This window comes from Zonotrichia albicollis, chromosome Z (assembly GCF_047830755.1).
Source record: "Zonotrichia albicollis isolate bZonAlb1 chromosome Z, bZonAlb1.hap1, whole genome shotgun sequence".
Classification (NCBI taxonomy): domain Eukaryota; kingdom Metazoa; phylum Chordata; class Aves; order Passeriformes; family Passerellidae; genus Zonotrichia; species Zonotrichia albicollis.
Genome location: NC_133860.1, coordinates 20116438 through 20134032, shown reverse-complemented (window position 1 = coordinate 20134032; position 17595 = coordinate 20116438). Strand labels below are relative to the sequence as shown.

The window sequence follows — 17595 nt, the reverse complement described above, 5'->3', positions numbered from 1 at the left end:
CTTCCAAAGATTGCAGGCATCATAGCATTTGTGTTCCTAAGTGCAACCTGTGTCCTCTCTTCATGGAGGCTGAACTTTGGTGGTAGAGAGAACCTGCAAAAACACTTTCCAGTGAAAGTGTAGGAGGGGAATGCCCCTGTGCACAAAAGAAAGATTTGGAAGGAAACGTGGTTGCCAAAAGCATGTTTTTACAGGATTCCCTCATTACCAGGAATATAGTGATTTTGGGCATGACAGTGGAAAAAATCATACCCTAATTTACTCTGCTAAGTGTAAGGATTTTGAATTTCTGTGAGTTACACAAGTAAGCTATCTGAGACAACAAGGCATGATTAAGGCAAAAGGAAATATAGATGAGTGCACGATGAAAATTAATATTTAATTGACCCGTTCCAAATAGTTATACATATGAAAAGACAAAATATTTGCTGTATTTGTTGTTCAGGAGGAATGTTTACATACTTTTGAACAGCTGACCTCTGCTTCATTTTGCATCAACCAAGTCAAGCCTTATTTCCTTTTTGTATTATGCTGTAGGGCTTCCTTGTTTGGGTTACAAAACATGAAAATTCACTGAGCACTGTGCAGTTTTCTCATTACCATCCACATAGAAATACCTATTTTTAGGCTCAAATATGTGCACAAAGACTTTAATGAGGAAAAAATATTTTTCTGACCTGTCCAGCTTGCAGTGTTCAGGTATTTCTAGCTGTGATGTTCACACACACACAGACACACAGACACACAGACACACACAGACACACAGACACACGCACATACACTTCTCTGTGTTTTGCATCACCAGTAGCTAAAAGGTACCTGTTGACATGTTGTTCACCTTGTTTTCTGCTGTGAGAATTGTGCTGCTTTTCTTGACTAAAGTAGTTTTAAGAAAATTTTTAAACCAATATGTGCCCACTGGCAGTGCTGGGGTCAACTTTAGCTACTGCGTTTTCTGCAACTTCAGGTTGCCCATGTCTGCAGACCAGAAGATCAGAGACAAATGGTTTAATTAGTCTTAATACCATTTTGAGCGTACTGCTCTAATCAGTTGATCAGGTTTACACAGGTACTTAATCTGGCATAAAACTCTACAAAAATAAAATGGGCTTCAATGGACAAAGGGGGGGTTTGCAAAAACCATCCCTTCCTAATATCAGTGGCTGTGCCTTGTTTTAAACAAGACTGGATTTACTTTGATTTCTAGATTAGTGCAGGTTACACTGAGCAGAACATTTAATGCATCTCATTGATTTTCCTTGTAATACTGTTGATACACAGGTCATTGCTCTAATAATTTGTTTTACCATTAGAATTCTGTATGCAGATCTAGTCCCCAAGGATATCAATGTGTAACCAGATACTGTGTGATCTAATCAGGTACTGCAAGAAATACATTATCTCTTCAACACCTAGCAGTAGAAAGCTTCATCAAAATGGAAAAGCTATTTAAAGCAAAATGCAGTTCAAAGAGGCAACCAGGAGAAGTAGGTGTGTACAAAATTTCAAGACATTTCTCAGATTAAACAAAGCCAAATCCAAGCCAGAGTCTAGGATGATTTGTCATGACTCCATTTGTTGTTAAAGAAGAAAATGTTATAGCTGCTGCTTCAGTTTATAGGGTTTATTCCAGTTCAGGTAAAGTAGCATCACTCTCAGAAATGACTGACTGGCAGAATTTCATTAATGTGATACTTACTTGCTACAGCATGCGTGCTTTGGAAAGCAATTTTGAAAAGCACCTGCAAAAGCACTGGTGACAGACAAGACCAGTGCTGTGAACTCATTTTGATGTAGGATTTGGATCTCTGAGCACCTAGTACTGCAGTCCATTTCCAGAATACAAGTCCTGCTGACTTTGAAGGAGTTTTGCAAGCGGTGTGTCTCGGGCTGAGCAGCAGACCTGCTTGCTGCTGCGAGTCTGACCAGGACCATCTATGGCTGGAATGGCAGGAGTGTGGCTCTGCCCGCAGCTGGACTGTGTTTCTGTGCAAACTGCCAGGTGCAAACACCAGGTGTTCAGCAGGGTAATGGTTGACAAAGATGATAAGCATCTCCTAGGGTCAGATTATAACTCCATATAACTGCTTTCATGTCGATGTCTGAATGCTGAGCATTGTTAATTTGGCTTTTGTCTGAGTTTCTGAATTTTATCAGTGGAATGCAAAGCTGTTCTTCTCTCTACTTATTTAGCAAAAGAAAGTAAAGGATTTTGGAAGTAAATTTAGGAAGGAAAACCATTTAGTAACCTTGTGTATGACCAGATGAGACTTGATTTAAGATAGAACATAAAATATTTATGTTCCTTGACATTTTTCCAACTCCTATTTTATCTGGCTATAAAGGTATGTGTGGAAGGATATTGGTTTGTTTTGGTTTTTTCCTTTGGTTCTACAGACTAAACAATGCACAATTCAGTGTGCAGGGCCAAACTCTCCTCCTTGGCTCAAGGGATTTATTGTTTTGCTTTGCTACCAGAATTGCTTTGATCTTCAGAGGCCACTGGGTTCATTGAGCCTAAAGGCCTAAGTAAGAGCTGGAAAAGAGTGACTGAGCATCCAGACAAGCAGTGAAACAGACTTTCTTTGAAGCTCCTACAAAGTATTGTTGGGGCAAATGCTGCCAGACAAATGTACTGTTGTTGAGGGAATGGGTGTGAGGGTTGGTTGGTGGGTGTTGGTAGAGGTCAGAAAATTATTTTCATTGAGAAAAACCCACTAAAGGCTTTTAATATATTTTTTATATTTTTTCTCTCTTGTGTTTTAGGGTCTCATGACTCTTTTAGCTTCTACATTGATGAAGCCTCTCCAGTTGGGCCTGAACAGCCAGAGACGGTCCAGAATTTTGTGTCAGTTTTTGGGACTGTGGCTAAAAAGCTGATGAGGAAGTGGCTGGCTACACAGACCATGAACTTCACCAGCCAGCTGGGGGCAGGTATACGGTATTTTGATCTCAGAATTTCCACCAAGCCCAGAGACCCAGACAATGAACTCTACTTCGCCCACGGTTTATTCAGTGCCAAAGTCAAGGAAGGTCTGGAGGAGATCAACGCGTTTCTCACTGAGCACCCAAAGGAAGTGGTCTTCTTGGACTTCAATCATTTCTACGGGATGCAGAAATGCCATCATGAAAAGCTTGTCCAGATGCTCAAGGACACATATGGAAACAAAATGTGTCCTGCTATATTTGCCCATGAAGTCAGCCTCCAGTACCTGTGGGAAAAGGAGCACCAAGTGCTAGTGTTCTACCACAGTCCTGTGGCCGTCGAGGTGGCCTTCCTGTGGCCAGGCCAGATGATGCCAGCTCCATGGGCAAACACAACAGATACGGAAAAGCTGATTCAGTTCCTGCAGGCATCAATCACTGAAAGAAGAAAGAAAGGCTCCTTTTTCATATCTCAAGTAGTGCTGACACCAAAGGCTAGTACGGTGGTGAAAGGGGTTGCAAGTGGTCTCAGAGAAACGATCACAGAGAGGTGAGTTTGTGGCTGGTAAGGTATGCTGACTGTGCTGAATGTGTGTTGGTAGTGCTGTTCTTCCAATTCCTTTTAAAGGCACTCTAGCAGATGCATTTCTTCCATGCTACTGTGGACCAGTCAGAACTTGGCATAATGCTAAAATATTTAAAGAGAAACACATTGAAGGACAAACTTTTGCATCTTGAAAGAAAATCTGCCAATAAGCCTTATTGGCTTAACCTTCTCTTTTTTTCTGAATGCAGGTTTTGCTTATTTGCTTTGTTTTCCAAATGTGGTTTCTTACCATAATCACTGAATATCATGTCTAGGATTTCTGTACTGGAAAATCTTATCTGTATGATCTAGACAAATCTATCTGTATGATCTAGGTAATCTTTTGTTTGTGCATCAGGCTTCAGATATTGGATTAAAAAAAACCTTGTCCTGGCTCATCAGCAAAGCCTGATGCTGCAGGATTTGCCATTACACAAAGATGCATGGTTTCTCTGTCTCTGTACCATCACACATTGTATCAAAGACAGCAGGACACCATTAGAGAGAATTTGACTCCTTAAAGTCTTTCTTCATTTACCACGCAGGAAAGAGATGGCAGACCATCATATAGCTTCTGTATATGGAATAGCTTGTTGACAGGCCATTAGTTGTTCTATTACAAAAAAAAAGCCACCTGTGCAAGACATGCATTATTTATACCATTCTGACTTTGATAAATCACAGCCAGTTTTGAGCTTAAAGGCATATATATGTGACTATGTTCTTGACAACTTGGTAGGAAAACTGAAACTTAATGCCAAGATGCAAGAGCTTTTTCTTTTTCTCCTTGAAAATAAAGAAGGGTTGCAGAGTGTAAAAAAATTTCAATGACGGTCAGTGTCCTGCTAATGTTTTGCTCTCTTCAGGGATGTGCCTGTGACAGGAAGGTCTGTTGGGAGCATAACCCCTTCTATGAAAAATGCAGTGTCTGCAAAGAAAACATGCCACATATTTGGGAAAGGTTGAGCTGTTTTTACGGCAGTTTTCCAAAGCAGCTCTTGACTGGAAAAAATAGGTAAAAACCTCACCTGACATGGTAAAACACTGACTTGGAAGGTTTTACGGGCAGTGGAACGGGATTTAGAAGCACTTGTGTGACTGCACTTGCAGCTCTTGGTATATCCTTCATCTGTGTTTTAGGGGCTCCATCAGGCTGGGGAGTCTCCCTCTCTCCTGAGTCTGAAGAGCACTTCTCTGCACTAAAACACTGCTTTGTTGATGGATTTTACTGATAAACACCTTGTTGTTAGGGAACTTTTTCCTCTGGTAAACATCTTCCTGAGTGTTCTTTAGAACATGAAGTAGGACAATCAGGAAGCTAACAGGTTGTTCTTAAAGCTTGTTGTATCAATAAAATAGCCATCAAACCTCATTTTCTTCATCTTTGGCTTCTAATGTGCTTTTTAGAAGCTGTTTGTAAAGCAAAGACTTGAAATAGATGCTGAAAATGTTTGACTGAGTTTTGAATATCCAGAGCCATTGAACTCTCAGTGTGCCTTTCCCAACAGCAAATCTTGAAATTATAACTACCTTCAAAAGCCAATAAGTAATTGGGCTGAAAAACCTGGAAATGTTGTTTTGCCAGATTTTAACTGATATTTTTCACATGATCCCCAAGTGTGTAGTCACATTTCTACATGAAAAGTTGTTTCCTTTTTTGTATAATTCTTTTAGCACTTATGAGAGAAATGGATCTTCAAAATAATCTCCAAGGCTGATATTTAGTCTTCCAAATATGGCATCTCATTTTAAATTTTTATTTTAAAACAAAAATAGACTGTAGGAAGAAATTTATGATAATATTGGTTTGATATGATAATATGTAAGTTTCAAATTTATGATAATATTGATAGAAACTGAGCCTGTATTTTGAGTTAACTGCTCTAAAAGTAAACATCAAATATATTCAGAAGTGCTCCTCATTTTATGAAGATTCTGTTAAAAATAAATAGGCAAGCAGTTAAAAGATGAAGTACTATTTACACAGTAGAATTTGCACAGTTGTCTTCAGCCTACCCTGCCTTAATGTTTCAGTAGCTTAAAAATATCCACACCAAAGTTAACAAGACATACGTTCCAGCTGTGCTATGTTTGTCACCTTGAACCATCACTCAGTAAAAATATTATTTTGTTCTTTTCAAAATAAATACCCAGACCAAATCCTATCTTTGTGTCCAGGTGGGTAACATATGTGCTTTTGTTGCCAGTTACTGCATAGACTTATACATTACACCGTTTTCTCCTTTTTAAGAAATGGTGGTGTAGAGCCTTGCATTAGTAGTTATCTTGCTTTTGGAAGCAGTTTTGTCACCATACTTGGACGGGGTTCTTCCCTCTCATTGAATTTTAAAAGTTCTGAATTCAAATGAATAAGGTTGAATTTTTCAAATAATTCTGATGTGAGGGTTTGTTGTTTGGTTTGGTTTTTTTCCTAAATTAAGTATTACATTTAAGAAATGTTCCTTTTGCATTTTGAATAAAACATGTAGTAATTTATTTTGTTTTGTTTCTCCACCTGCACAGTGGCCTTTTACATATTGACTTCATTTTGAAAATATGGCAAAGTGTAGATCGCCTCAGAGACAATGAAACATGTCAGGTTTTGATCTCTGAAGTTGATTTTAATAGTGAAATTGTTTATGATTTGAAGAGCAGTGGCTGCCTTAGAGGGAGAGCATGGTTTCCCCCAGTCACAGCATCCATTGGACTAGGGAATCTGTGAGCAGACTCCATACAGCAATCCCATCCGGACTCCATTCTGCTGTTTTGCAGCTTTCTTTGGGAAAGAACACAGTGAAATATTCCTCTCAGCCAAATGGTTGGTTTAATGGCTTTTCATCGTGATTGCCTGTGATGGTAGAGGTCCATGCTCACACTGTAGTAGAGAAGCCTTCCAAGGCAATATATTTCAGAAGGGGTAGAGATGTTATTCTATAGCCTGTTCCCTAGAGCTCAGGTATGCAAGCTGTGAGGCCCAAAATAACCTCAATTAAAAAAAAATCCAAAGCCCAAAACATTTTCATGCTCTTAAGACTCAATTCAGTGAAGATATACCAGGTATGAGTTTTCTACTGATAATGTTTGCTCACAAAGTTTGCTGTCATAACAGGTAGTAAGCATTCTGTGGTATGGTAATTAGAAAGACGGAGAAATTAAAAGTTTTGAAGCTTTCTGTCCTGCACAAATACGTGAGGGCAAAGCTATTTTTGGTAAGGTCTTCCTAGGACCACAGTTCAGTGTAACAACACTTGGTAATACAGATTTCACCTTCACTACTTGAATGAGGAGAATTGCTTGCATGTGTGCACATTATGTTTCTTGGATTTGATTAAAAACTTTGAGGACTATCAATGCGTTTCCAGGCTTAGCATTCTGTCACACACGCAGTTTAGATGCCAAGAAATGCTCTTTGATTAGCAAACAATATATGCCAAATGAATTACATTTGCTGTGCTCATTGAATTAACTTCATAGTGAGGCAGCTGCCTTCAGTATATCTGAAAGGTGGTTGTGAGACACCCTTTTGATTAGTGTAGAGCTGTTCCTAATAATCTAGTTTGCTTTCTGATTTGCAGTAAAATTGCTAATTTTATCTATGACACTTGAGACAAGTGTGATACTCTCTTTGTTGTCTCTGTCGTTTATTAATGTCGCAGAAGAATAGATCTCCTTCAGAGGATGCAGAAATCCTGTGGTACTTGTAAAGCTTTCAAAAAATAGAAAGTAAACACATTCCCTGCCAATTGTCACTTGATTTCCAAATTAATCTCTAAGGATAATGTTCCCTGTGGCTCACATATGACTAAATCCTTGCCTACCCTGCTAAAGCTTCCTCCTTAGCAACCAAACCAAATTTAAAAAAAAATGTCCTGCACATGAGAATAAAACCTTTTGAAATGGAGGCAAAGCATCCAGTTCACAATATTAACAGAAGGGGTGGTAAGTAGGCCACAGTAACTGTCAGGAGAAAATCCATCTCTGGGTGCAGTCATGAACTAAGGAGAGTCAGATTTAGCTAGGGTATGGATATTAGATGATTAGGTGGATATTGTGTGGAAAATGATTCCTGAAGTTGCCAGAAGTAGGATTTTTTGAGTCAGTTGCTGATGGTGCCACACCTCCGTCAGCTGAATTTTTGAGTTTCTGTGTGACAGGAAGAGTGGGAATTGATCATATTTTAATCTGCACTCCATATTGACTGATGTCATTCTTAAACTATTTTATATGAAAAAGAAAAACAACAGAAATGGCAACTATGTTTTTCTAATTTTCTGCATCCTTCTTGGCTGTGACCTTGATGTCTGTCTCTACTGTAGATTTGCAGGAGAGGAGCAGGCTCCAGTGAGCTGGTTCCAATTTTAGGACTCGAAGCTGATGTGTCAGCTCTTTAGCTGGGAGGTGAGGGGAGCCTCAGTCCCTCGCTAATGTGTGTGGTACAAGCACGCCTGACCACACATGTTTGCCTTGGGACGCAGCTGGCTTTTCCTTTTTTTCCTTTTTTTCCTTTTTTTTTTTTTGTTATTATTTCCTGACCACAGAAGGCACACAATGGCATTCTGGTATATTAGCAAGCTATTCAAAAGAACTCTGGGCAATCCTGACAAATCCTTAGTATTCCTGTTCTTCCTCAAACTGTGCTTAATTACTTTTTCAGTCTTTCTACACAACAGGCAGTCACTGTGTTTTGCACACAGAACAGCACAGGGAGATTTCTTTGGAAGAATCTATCCACCACGTCTACAGGCCAGCACAATGAAACCCCCAATGGGCCGTGTATGGTAGTGGCATTTCATCACGGACCATCTGTCTGCATGAGAATTTCAGTACAGCATTCCCACAGGAAGGGCTGTGTGGTTGTGTCTGATGGCTCTGGTCATGAACTTGGAACAGTATTAAATTGTCACAAAATACAGGAGCACAGGTTTTTAATGGCTTTGCTAAAGTATTTGTCAACATACCGAGTAGTAGCCTGTGGGATTTGGTGGAGGAAGAAGATTGGCGTGGTGACCACCACGGTGACATCTGTGATCAGTGGCTTGGCTTCTGGTTGTTTGCTTGGGGTAGTTATTCTGATGTTTTCTTGAGGCAGGTACTGGTGTCTCGCAGTTTTTCCCTCTGCTTGGTGTTCCTGTGAGTTTTATAATGTTGGGCATCAAAACACCTGCTTACAGTTACTGTGTGTGCTGTGTGACTACTTGTAAATATACTTTATGTTTACCTGTCGTTGCACTGTGGGCACAGTGTGGCCCTGCACATACAGACAGCAGCAAGTACTTTTCATCACAAAAAAGGAAATGTTAATTCTCTCAGCCTCACTGCTGTAAGCTGTCTCTAACATCTACTTGTCTCAAAGATTTCACACTTCACTCTTTATGGCTGCTGTAGTGAAATTGCAAATGTCTCATTAAGTCACTTGGGTTTTCTTTGATCTTTCTGCATTACTCCGATCACTACGGAAACTCAAAAGCTAATAGATGCTAACAAGTGCTGACCCCAGGGAAAATGCATTTGCTAATGTTGGGCCTCGGTCTGTGTAGCTGCTTCCACCTCATTGTGAAGGAAATAGTTCCTTGATGGGTTGATCCTTCTGCTCTTCAGTTATAAGGGACAAAATGAGCACAGAGATTTACACAAACAAGCTTTTTCAGCTATATTCACAAGGTGGTGTTCAAGTTGGTAATAATTTTGTGTAAAGCAAAGATGTTTCACATAAACACAAGCAAAAACAAACTCAGTAGATAGGGCAACATCCATGTCTGTGTTGTGTTAGCTCTGCATGCTGCAAACCATGCTAGTCTACTTATAGGGTTTTATAAGTAGATCTATATGCACATCCTTGTCACAGTTTAAGCAGAGAACTGGACAGTTCTCCACAAACTAACATGCTCATTATATGTTTGGATCAAACTTCCAAAAGAACCCCTTAAGAACCCCTTCCATTTTTAACCTTCTGTTGCTGCTCCATGATCCTAGAGGGGTAGGATGTGAATAGAAATGTCAAAACAAAATCCTGTCAGCTTGTAAAACCATGTTGAACATGCTGTATCATTTTTGATTGGTTTGAGCAATTCTCAGCAGCCTCTAAAACCTTAGAGGGCTTTCAAATGCAGTCTGGAGAGAATGCATCCACACTGTCCCTGGAGAAGTCACCTGCATTTGCCCAGCTTCTCCAGCGGGTATTTCCACTTGGCTGGTAGGAAAGATTTAAGACAGGAAGGGTGTTAAAGGAGTCTTAGAGACAGAAACCCCTTAAATCCATTTTCAGCTGATACACCAAGCCTGCAATTAATTTATGTACACATTTCCCTGTGCTTACAAGCAAGTAGCCTTTGTGGGCTGAGTGAGCAGTTGGCCATGCGGGCTACAGTCAGAGATGTGTTGGATAAAGCCTGCAGAGGAAGCAGTAGGGATTCTGGCACACTGCTGCCACAATTGTACAAAGAGATCACTGCAACAGGGGGGCTGGAAATAGTGAAGGCAGGCAGGCCAAATGTCTTGTTGATGTACCACCTTCTGTATAATGCAGAATTTGCATAAGCTGTAAAAATGCCCATGCTTTTCTTCTGTTAAAGCAGGGATGATACGGTCTTTTCCCTAGGAATTCGGTAATGTCTGTGGGCTGCAATGCAATTTTTTCTTTAAGTGCCACTGTCACTGTGAAAGATGCTGGTTTCATGAATACAAATCCTTCAAATATCCAGCCTCCTTTTATTGATCTTTTCTTTACAACTTTACTTTTAGGCACATTTTTAATAATTATATTTTTCTCCAGGAATGATTGGTTTTTTTGGAGGGGGAGGGGAGAGCTAGGTCTAGTACACAAACTTAATGTAGTCAAAGTTTATAATAAGAATTTAACTGTAATTATAATGATATAATTGCGTGTATTGTCCTGGGTTGTACAGTTGCCCTAGAGAGCACAGCTTGTTATATTAAAATGTCTTTCAGTATTTATTTCAGACACTAAGAAAAAATAATAAAAGACATATCTATAAGATGCTGAATGATCATACAGTGGGATTTGACCTTTGGCAATATTTTAATACTGTAGCTGTTGATCTGAGGGTTTTTGTAGCTAAGCAACTGTCATCCAGAATGTATTGTATCATAAAAGAGTATTAAGATATGAAGGAGACAAAGTAGTTAGAGTGAAATAGGAGCCATGGTGAGATGCAGGCACTTTCCTATTGAACATTATTTTTTTCAGAAGTATAGCACAAAGGATGAACCTTACCATGATTTCTTCCATGGTGGGGTATTGAAACCTGCACCCTGCACTCTCAGTTCTGTGAGCAGACACTGTTGTGTAGTAAATCAAGTATGAAACTTGATCTTGAGTAATGGACACACTAATTTTGCTGATGAACAGCAAAGAGGCACTGCCATGGATCTTTATTCTCTTCTTACTTGGATTTATAATCAAAGACTCAAAAAGCTTGGAGGAGATCTCAAAGATCAAGTCCAGCCTTTGACCAAATACCATCATGACAAGTAAACTGTACCATAAAGTGCCATGCCCAGTAGTTTCCTGGACACTTCCAGGGATGGTGATTCCAGCACCCCTTTGGGCAGGCGGTTCCAATCCCTAATCACCCTATAAATGAAGATGTTCTTCCTGAACCTCCTGATGTCCAACCTGAACCTCCTCTGGTGCACCTTGGGGCCATTTCCTCGTGTCCTGTCACTGGTTGCCTGGTAGAGCAGGTCAAACCCACCATGTTGCAACCTGTACAGCTTTGTAGAGAGCAAAACTTTGCCTGCTGAGCCTCTTTTTCTGCAGGCAAAACAACCCCACTCACTCAGCCACTCCTCACTTAACTTACTTTTTAGACTCTTTCTCAGCTCTGACTCAGTCCAGCATCTCCATGCCTTTTTCCAGGTGAGAGGCCCAAAGCTGGGCACAGGATTCGAGATGCAGCCTCACCAGTGCCCAGCACACAGGGACAATCTCTGCCTGGTCCTGCTGGCCACAGCATTGCTGATCCAGGCCAGGATGCCATTGGCCTTCTTGGCCACCTGGGCACAGCCTGGCTCATGTTCAGCTGCTGTCACCAGCACCCCCAGGTCCTTTCCAGCCACTCTGCCCCAGCCTGGCACTGCCTGGGGCTGCTGCGACCCAAGGGCAGCACTCAGGACTCAGCACTTTGCCTTGTTGGACCTCACACCACTGGCCTCAGTCCATCGATCCAGCCTGCCCAAATCCCTCTGCAGAGTCTTCCTGCCCTCCAGCAGATCAACACCCCAACCCAACCTGTTTACACACTCTGATGTCTGAAACTGACTTCTTTGCTTTTCCAGTGAGACCTGTTCAAATTACAGCTCTGAGGCAAGGCTGTAATCCCAAATGATTCCTGCAGTTGTGGTATTGCTTAAATAATGGGAAAGTGGTCATTTTGTCCAGAGTGTTCACTGCTGTTTCTCAGGGTTTGAGTGGATATTGAAAAGCAACTTGCCTCCTTATGAGCAGGGTTTTTTCTCAGAGCTAAGGTCATTACAATTTGTCTTGGATTTGCATGTCTTCCCAGAGAAAACCAACTACAGGGCCATTTCTCTGTTTCCTGCCTTTGGCTGAGGAAAATGCTGAAACAGTGAGGACTTGGCTCCTCATGACTTTCTGTACTCTCTCAGCTGACCTCCAGCTGTGTGGGTCTTGTGCCAACCACCCCGTGTCAGGAGGAGGCTCTGCCTCTGCTAAAGGAGCACTGTTGTCACATCCTTTCCTTAGCCCCTTTCTTCACCTCTCTCCTCTCACATGCTCTTTTTAATTAGATTTGCTTTTTTCCTCTAAACTATTGCAAGCAGTCACCCCAGCAAGCTTAATTTCTACTTCAGCTGCATGTGAGATGCTGGTTAGGGTTTGGGTAATTAGGGTGAAAATATAAGCCTGAAGCCAGAATGCTGACAGCTTTTAAAGATGGTAAAGATGTAGGAAAGGATGTTTCATACCCAGGGGTGCTGTTCCAGGCTGTTGTCAGGTGCCAGGCAGGTGGTCCTGAAGCTCGTTGCTGGAATGTCCTCAAGGTGCTTGTGTGTTGTCCAGGACTGGCGCTGTGTCCATGAGGAGTAGGAGCACATGGCATGGGGAGTGTCTGTGCCCAGTTTGTTAAGCATCCTTCTGCTAGAGCTAAAGGATAGGACTCAGCTCAGAGATGTCAGCAAGGTCCCTGCAGTGGCGCTGCAAACAAGAGCAGTGCCTTGCCTCTTGCCCTGTTTTCACACCAGGCACAACGAGTTCTTCTGAGCCTGTTGCTAATTGCAGCTCAGAACATTTGGCTGATAATGATCTTTCTTGCCTGGTGGCATTTGCTGCTGGCTTCCTCTCTCCATCAGACAGCATTTCACTGCTGTTAGTGTCTGGCTGTGCTGGAACAGGAGAGACGTAAATCCAGATGAATTGTTTTCTCTTGGTGGAAAGCACCCTCATTTGAGCTCAGCAGTCTGAGGAACATTTGTGAGAGTATTAATCCATATGATGAACACCTGGTTTTGTTTTTGTTTGTTTTGTTTTTTTTCTTCTAAGCTATTTCTCATAAGAAATACAAGTAGACTGTTTGAAAAATACTTTTCCGCTCTGGAAGGACATTGTTTTTCCTTTAGTAACTGCAAGAATAGGTATCCAAAGGAGAGCTACAAAGATGTTGAAGAGTCTAGAGGAGATACTGTATGAAGAGAGGCTGAGTTCACTTGGCTTGTTCAGCCTGGAGGAGTCTCAGAGGAGACCTCATAGCAGACTGGAGCTTTGTCACAAGGGGAAATGGAGAGGCAGGCACCAGTCTCTTCTCTCTGTTCACCAGTGACAGGACCATGGGAATGGCATGAGGCTGTGTCAGGGAAGGTTTAGGTTAGATATCAGGACAAGGTTCTTTACCTGGAGGGTGGTCAGACACTGGAACAGCTCCTCAGGGCATTGGTCACAGCACCAAATGGGACAGAGTCCAGGGAAAGTTTGGGCAATGCTGTCAGGCACATGGTGTGACTCTTGGGGTTGTCTTGTGCAGGCCAGGAGTTGGATTTCAATGATTCTTGTGGGTTCCTTCCAAGTCAAGATATTCTATGATTCTATGAAATAATGCATTGGATGGACTGACATCCAGGGTCTGTTACTGTAATTTCTTCTCAGTAACTTTCTGTATTCCTCTGCTGCTGACAGCCAGCACTGACCATACCTGCTCCCAGCTCTTGTGAGAAGAGAGGGTGTATCTCTGGAGATACATTCACATCTGCTTGTTGAAGTGGTGTGTGTTTTTCTCCAGGCCATGCTTTGTGAACTCGTGTTGTCTCATAAGTAATGTCTCTGTTGACACTTGTTACCCCAGTGCACTGGGTGACAGTGACAGAGGTTGTGCAGATCTACCCCAGTCTGTGCTGAGGCAGAGCTGTGCAAGGTCTGTCTGCTGGTCTTTGATGCAAGGCAAGTGCTTAGGCAACACTGACCACTGTTAGCCTCTGGTGTGAGAGGTTTACTGGAGGAAGAGGAGTGCAGCATCTCTGTGATGGATGTGCAGCCTGGTCTGCAGCCCGCGAGATGAGCGTGAGCCCCTGCAGGATTCAGCACCATGCGTGGCTGAGGTGGCTGCTTTTCCTTGAGCTGATGAAGCAGCATGGCTCAATGCTATGATGATGGAGAAGGGAATGGCTTCTCTTGGCAGACTTTCTTCCCAAGTATCTCGAGTGAATTGGCATTAAAGCAGGGAGGAAAATCACTATAAGAGGGAGATCAGATCTGTGTTCTTTTTAGGAACTTGGTAGTATGTAAGTGTATGGGACCTGATGAGATGCATCCTAAAGTCCTGACGGAATTGGCTGTTGGAGCTGCCAAGCTGCTGTCCATGGTGTTTGAAAATTCATGGCTGTCCGGGGAAGTCCCAGGTAATTGGAAAAAGGGAAATATTGTGCCCATTGTTAGGAAGGGTAGAAGGGAGGACCCTGGGAACTCTGTCCTGTCAGCCTCCCATCTGTGCCAGGGAATATGATAAAAGAGTTCCTCGTGGAAGTTACACTAAGTCACTGGGAGGACAGGGAGGTGATTCAAGACAGCCATCACAGCTTCACTGAGGGCAGGTATTGCCTGGCCAGCCTGCTAGGCTTCTGTGATGGAATGACCAAAACAGTGGGCAGGGGATGTCATCTGTGTGAGCTTGTGTAAAATCTTTTACGTGGTTCCCCACAACATCTTTCTCTCTAAATCAGAGATGGATTTGATGAGTAGACTTTGGTGAATGAGGAATGGCTTGGATAGATATCCAGAGTATGGTTGCTAACAGCTCAGAGTCCTCCTGATGGACATCAGTGACAAGCTGTGTCCCTCAGATGACTTTTAAGCATCCATTTTAACCCAAACAGTTCAGTTATTCCATGACCTCTTTGCTGAAGTGTTTCTCAACCAAGTACCTCTCTTTTCTTCTCTCCATGGGGATTTTACTTTATTGCTGATGCATCCTCTGTAGTCCCTTGGTAAATTTTTACAAGATACATAATGTATTTTTTAGTCTACCTTTCCCTGTGGTTGGTAACCATGGTTCATTGCTGTGGAGTTCTTGTTAAATAAAATATGAGATCAATTCAAAAGTTATCAGTATTACTGGAAACATGAGAGTTCTCACAAAGTCTGCCTATTTTTAGTGCTGATCAGAACCAGTAAGAGTGCTCCAAATCAACAAATAATTTTTGTCTTTAATGCTAATTTGAGATCGAATCAGTGGTATGTTGTTTAATATTTTATTTCCTTTGTAAAGAATTTGGTCTCCAGTTGTTAGTTTTTTAGATGTGACATCAAATGCATGCTTCTGTGACTTTTTTCAACCCAAAGATTACAAAGCCATTTTTTCTTTTTCCCATCAATGCCACTTTTTATTGACAACTACATGTATTTAAAAGTCTACTCTTTTTTCTTTTTTTTCCCCCAAGAATGTTCCTTTCAGTGTTTTTCCCCAGGGAAAAGTCTATTTTAGAAAAACACGTCAAAATATTTCAATTTTCACTCCTATTAGTTCTGTCTTGTCTTTAGATTTATGTTACACTCTTAATTGCAATATTTAATGCTGTTTCTATATTTACAGCTTTTCATTTTTTAATTCAGAAATAGTTCTTGGACGTTGTTTTGTGGAAAGGCCAAAATTTTTGTTTTGCTTTCTAATATGAAGCAAAATCACATTTTGAAATGCTGGAGTTTCACGGAACAGCAGTTCTTGGTTTCAGAATCTTGGTTTCACATCTATTTAGTACCACAGTGGATGTCTAGCCCTGAAGCATCCAGCTTTTGCCTGCCCCTTGGTATCACAGTTGATCAAGTGGCAGTCTTTATGTCCCATTCCCCATATCCATTTTAACTTTGCTCATGACTAATAGAACTTACAGTTTTTTCTGCTGTCTGGAAGGTGAATACCACCAGCCCAGCAAAGCAGCAGTACTATTCACAATATTAATTAACATGGTGTGCACAATCATAAACAGTGTGGAATGATATAATTCTTCAGGGAGACTCTATTGTTTAAGTAATACTGTGGCACATTTCAGGATGCTTTACTGTTTTGCGGGAGAAATAAATCAGAATCTGTCCTTAATTTTTCTCTGAGAAAGTTCAACTGCTCTATTTTGGATAGAAGTTAGATTATCCAACTGCTTTGTTTTGGATAGACGTTAAATGACCCAACTGCCTTCTCTAAAATTGAAGATTATTTGAACTCAAGGCAGACAGCATATTGGCAGATGTAGTCTAGAGGTAGTGATTCAGGGCTATGCAATGTGGAAGAGTCTGACTTAGCTTTTTGACTGACTGCAGTCTGTCATGTTGTGATGCTATTGATGGTAACATCTGACTTTTCAAGACTGGTTGCTGTAAGTTTGAGTTAAAAGAAAGGATGAGTATTATTGTTTGGTTACAAAATATGCCAGTAATGAATGCTAGAAAGGGTTGCTCCGAGGTCAGCAGAACTATCTAACAGAATGAAAGAAGCAGATGTTATTTCCTCCATTGCCTGCCCAAAGCCTTCTCTCCTCTAGGCAGAATAGCCCCACCTCTCTCATACTGATCATACTAATTGTCTTTGTGGCCTCCTCTGGATCCACTCCAACAGGTACATGTCTTTCCTGTGCTGAGGACCTGAGAGCTGGACACAGTGCTCCTGGTGAGGTCTCATGAGGGCAGAGGGCCATAATTACCTCCCTTGACCTGTTTGTCACCCCTGGGATGGCCTGGTGCAGCTGGTAAATAATGCATAATGCAGTTGGTAAAGTGTAAAGTAGTGTATTATCAACTGAAATGGAGTTTGAAAATCAGAAATTAAGTTGGACATGTTAGAAGTACCAGACTGTAGAAATGGTAGCTTTCCTCAAAGACCCTGGTTGTCTTTAATTTTGCCAGTAAGGGCCTTGAATTCTGCAGTAAATAAGGGAGTTTCTTGCTAACACAAAGTAAGAGTCTGTTGTTGTAACTGAGGAAAGCTGAGGGGTAACATATAGCAATACCTGGATGCCTGCAGGAGAAGTGAGATGAAATCCAGTGGTATAAAATGTAATGTCATGATGATGGGAGCATGCTCTCTTAAGGCAGGATCTCATCAGCTGGGATTGCCAGGCAAGGTAGCTGCTGTAGTGTCACCCATGGTTGGCTAAATCTTAGCCCTTGGTGGAAACGGTGTAGAAGAAAGGGTGGTATCCTCATGTTACGCACCTAGACATTTACAGCATGCACAGAAAGATGCTGAGGTATGATAGGATATCTTTTTGCATGTTCAATGCAATTTTGGTCATCCTTGTTCTGAGTAGATAATACTGGCACAGCTGCAGAGAGGGACTACCAACTAGGATAAGCAGGGAGTGAATTGCTGAAGGCATTGAGAAAGCTTGTCTTGTTTATCCTGGCGCAGTGAATCCTGAGAGATTCTGTGATTACCTACTCGCTGTAAATATCACGGGAATAAATACCAGTGAGGGAAAACAGTTTAGGCTAAGGGCCAGCATTCTTAGAAGAGCAACACTGACTAAATAAATTTAAGCTGGAAGTGAGAGAAGGGCTCCCTACAGTGAAGTTTTCCAGCTGGAAAAGTGGGAGTGAGAAAAGTGACTGCTTTTAAGATGAGCTT

General features: G+C 41.5%; 1 protein-coding gene across 2 annotated transcripts in view; it reads left to right on the top strand.

Moving 5' to 3' along the window:
• Positions 1-17595, top strand: part of PLCXD3 (phosphatidylinositol specific phospholipase C X domain containing 3) — a 79349-nt gene that overhangs the window by 45019 nt on the left and 16735 nt on the right. For both annotated transcript variants that reach the window (XM_026794604.2, XM_074533710.1), the window contains exon 2: positions 2767-3475. In XM_026794604.2, the coding sequence (XP_026650405.2) occupies positions 2767-3475 (709 nt within the window). The remainder of the gene's footprint in view (positions 1-2766; positions 3476-17595) is intronic.